The 1,807-nt window shown below is 53.7% G+C and overlaps 1 protein-coding gene across 1 annotated transcript; it reads right to left on the bottom strand.

Annotated features, from left to right (window-relative positions):
• Positions 1 to 498: 498 nt before the first annotated feature.
• LOC140263435 (uncharacterized) lies at positions 499 to 1,566 on the bottom strand. Its single transcript, XM_072358321.1, has one exon. The coding sequence runs from the start codon at positions 1,564 to 1,566 to the stop codon at positions 499 to 501; it is 1,068 nt and encodes a 355-aa protein (XP_072214422.1).
• Between the last annotated feature and the right edge of the window lie 241 nt (positions 1,567 to 1,807).

Here is a 1,807-nt window from a genome sequence, read left to right on the forward strand (position 1 = left end):
GTTTCCCAAATGTTCTGCCTTGCAATGAAAGCACATGTTGGCCTTCAGGAGGCTGATGATGACTTGGGATATGGCACCAGGACAAAGACACGTGCCAGGCAAAACGTGGTAAGAACAACCAAGCAACAAGATATTTTGTGTTTTGCTTAATGCCAAGTTTTATTGTCTACAAGTCAAGAGAGAAAATACAGAACAACCACACTAACAGCAAATGTTCCCCATGTCCCATACACCAAGAAGAGAGCGAATATATAAGATCTCCACGCCTTGTGCAATGGGTGACATATCCAAGTGCATTGCAGATCTTTGGTAATTAAAAGACAGCGTGAAAGAAGGAAGATGACAGCTAAGTTTTGGAAAGCAGAAGAAAATCACTAGGCATGTACTCCGTCGTCGTGTGAAACAGAAGGAAGGTCAGGTCTCCATCCCCTTGTGCCTGTTCTTCTTGCACACCAGAGATGGCTGTGGGCAGAGCTGTTTGTCCTGTGCAGGGCAGGTTTAGCAGCACTTCTTGACGGTGGTGCAGCACTGCTTGATGGGCACACAGCACTTCTTCAGCTGGGAACAGCACTGCACGGGGCTGCAGCACACCACAACGGGCTTCTTCTTCACCACGTAGGAGCAGCAGGACACACGGCCACAGCAGCAGGGGCGGCAGCAGGTCTGCACGCACTGCTGGCTACAGCAGCTGCAGCAGGGCTTCTGGCACGGGTTGCAGCAAGTCTGGCATGGGTTGCAGCAGACAGTCTTCTCACAGCAGACAGTCTTCTGGCACGGGTCACAGCAGGTCTGGCACGGGTCACAGCAAGTCTGGCATGGGTCACAGCAAGGCTTCTGGCATGGGTCACAGCAGACAGTCTTCTCACAGCAGACTGTCTTCTGGCATGGGTCACAGCAGGTCTGGCACGGGTCACAGCAGGTCTGGCACGGGTCACAGCAAGGCTTCTGGCACGGGTCACAGCAAGTCTGGCACGGGTCACAGCAAGGCTTCTGGCATGGGTCACAGCAAGTCTGGCATGGGTCACAGCAGGTCTGGCATGGGTCACAGCAGGGCTTCTGGCACGGGTCACAGCAGGTCTGGCATGGGTCACAGCAAGTCTGGCACGGGTCACAGCAAGGCTTCTGGCACGGGCTACAGCAAGTCTGGCATGGGTCACAGCAAGGCTTCTGGCATGGGTTACAGCAAGTCTGGCATGGGTCACAGCAGGGCTTTTGGCACGGGTCACAGCAAGTCTGGCACGGGTCACAGCATGGCTTTTGGCACGGGTCACAGCAAGTCTGGCATGGGTCACAGCAGGGCTTTTGGCATGGGTCGCAGCAAGTCTGGCACGGGTCACAGCAAGTCTGGCATGGGTCACAGCAAGTCTGGCATGGGTCACAGCAAGGCTTCTGACACGGGTCACAGCAGATAGTCTTCTCACAGCAGACAGTCTTCTGGCATGGATCACAGCAGACAGTCTTCTGGCATGGGTCACAGCAGACAGTCTTCTGACAGGGGCTGCAGCACACTGTCTTGCTCTTCACAACAGAGCAGCATCCACTGGAGCAGCACACACTGTGGCACATGGTGTTTGTTGGTAACGTTAGTCCAAGCTGGAGGAAGCGAGGATCTGAAATGCAATGCACATTAAGATACAATCCACCTTTCCAAGTTAGGAGATGTGTTTTATTTTAGCATGCTGCTGCTGCTGCTGAGCCCCACGGCTGGCAGCCATATCACGCATCCCTTCCCATTTATTTCTACTGAGCTGCACAAAACTGAGACTTACACTGAGCTACCTGGTGCTGTCCCACTGAAATTTCTGCA

The sequence above is a fragment of the Excalfactoria chinensis genome, chromosome 31, assembly GCF_039878825.1.
Source record: "Excalfactoria chinensis isolate bCotChi1 chromosome 31, bCotChi1.hap2, whole genome shotgun sequence".
Classification (NCBI taxonomy): Eukaryota; Metazoa; Chordata; class Aves; order Galliformes; family Phasianidae; genus Excalfactoria; species Excalfactoria chinensis.